The 1,004-nt window shown below is 38.4% G+C and overlaps 1 protein-coding gene across 1 annotated transcript; it reads right to left on the bottom strand.

The window, feature by feature from the left end:
- Positions 1-6: 6 nt before the first annotated feature.
- LOC135803197 (putative serine protease K12H4.7) lies at positions 7-1,000 on the bottom strand (the record flags this gene model as incomplete). Its single annotated transcript, XM_065316780.1, is given in 3 exon segments — positions 7-536; positions 593-895; positions 898-1,000. Coding segments are annotated over 3 exon segments (813 nt in total), but the record flags the coding sequence as incomplete, so codon positions are not given.
- Between the last annotated feature and the right edge of the window lie 4 nt (positions 1,001-1,004).

The following is a 1,004-nucleotide window of genomic DNA, read 5'->3' as shown; positions in this document are numbered from 1 at the left end:
TGTTATCGAAATTTATATAAGATCTATATAATTAATGATAAAGGATGATTATATATAAAAACAGATTTGAAAAGAAACATTTCTAATAAAGTACTATTTTGTATTGCACCCAAGATGAATCCTGTGGTTTTATTGAATCCATTTTGCTATGGATTCCTTAACCAGTCGTTTTGCTTGTTGCATTTCTTCACTGTCTGATGGGATCAAAGATCCGGAGTCTTGACAATGAGCAGATCCATGGACTAACATAGCAGGTGCTAATTCATGAAGGCTTTCGGTGATTCCTGGTGGATGCCATGGGTCAACACTTCCATGGATTGAAACTACTTTGGTTAAGGCATGATTACGACCTCCGTAAACTCTGTTGGTCCGATTGACGTATACTTCCATGGGATCTAGGTTAGGACCAAATAGATCCTTGCAAACACGATCAAAATAATCTACTGTTACTGCATTCTGGACAAATGGTTGATTGGGAGAGGTTGTGGTTTGGAGGTAGGCAAACTCCGTGCAAATTTGGTAGTACCACTGACGATCTGTCAAATATTATAGGTAAATATTGTTTATGTAAATTTGTTGTTATTATACTTACAAATTCCGTATGTAATCTCACCAGTTCCATAATCCTGTAGGAATTCATCGTAGTCCCCAAGACATCCTCCATTGTAGTAATCTCTTACAAAAGCACCCATCTTCTCCATATCGTCATTACCTGGAGAACCCATGAGTTTATCACACATGATTTCAATGTTTCCTGGCCATGCATATTGCACTTGACCAGCAAAGACTTCAGTGTAAGTATTCCAGAAGTGTTGATCATAAGGGAAGTCTCCTCTGAGAGCTGTGCAGGTGTAGAAATGTCTTGAGAGGTCTTCACGACCTTGAGAAGTTTTTCATACATAATCTTTGAAGCTGATTCAATCATATTGTAACACTCTTGGGAGATGTCCCTGATGCTATCTCCAATCACTTCGTAGTATTCTGGGAAGTCTACTTGTGCTACC

This window comes from Atheta coriaria, unplaced genomic scaffold (genome assembly GCF_025399875.1).
Source record: "Atheta coriaria isolate IRGN ID8LTWV9N9 unplaced genomic scaffold, Caltech_Dcor_3.1 scaffold7068_size1004, whole genome shotgun sequence".
Lineage (NCBI taxonomy): Eukaryota > Metazoa > Arthropoda > Insecta > Coleoptera > Staphylinidae > Dalotia > Dalotia coriaria.
This window is presented reverse-complemented; position numbering and strand designations above follow the sequence as displayed.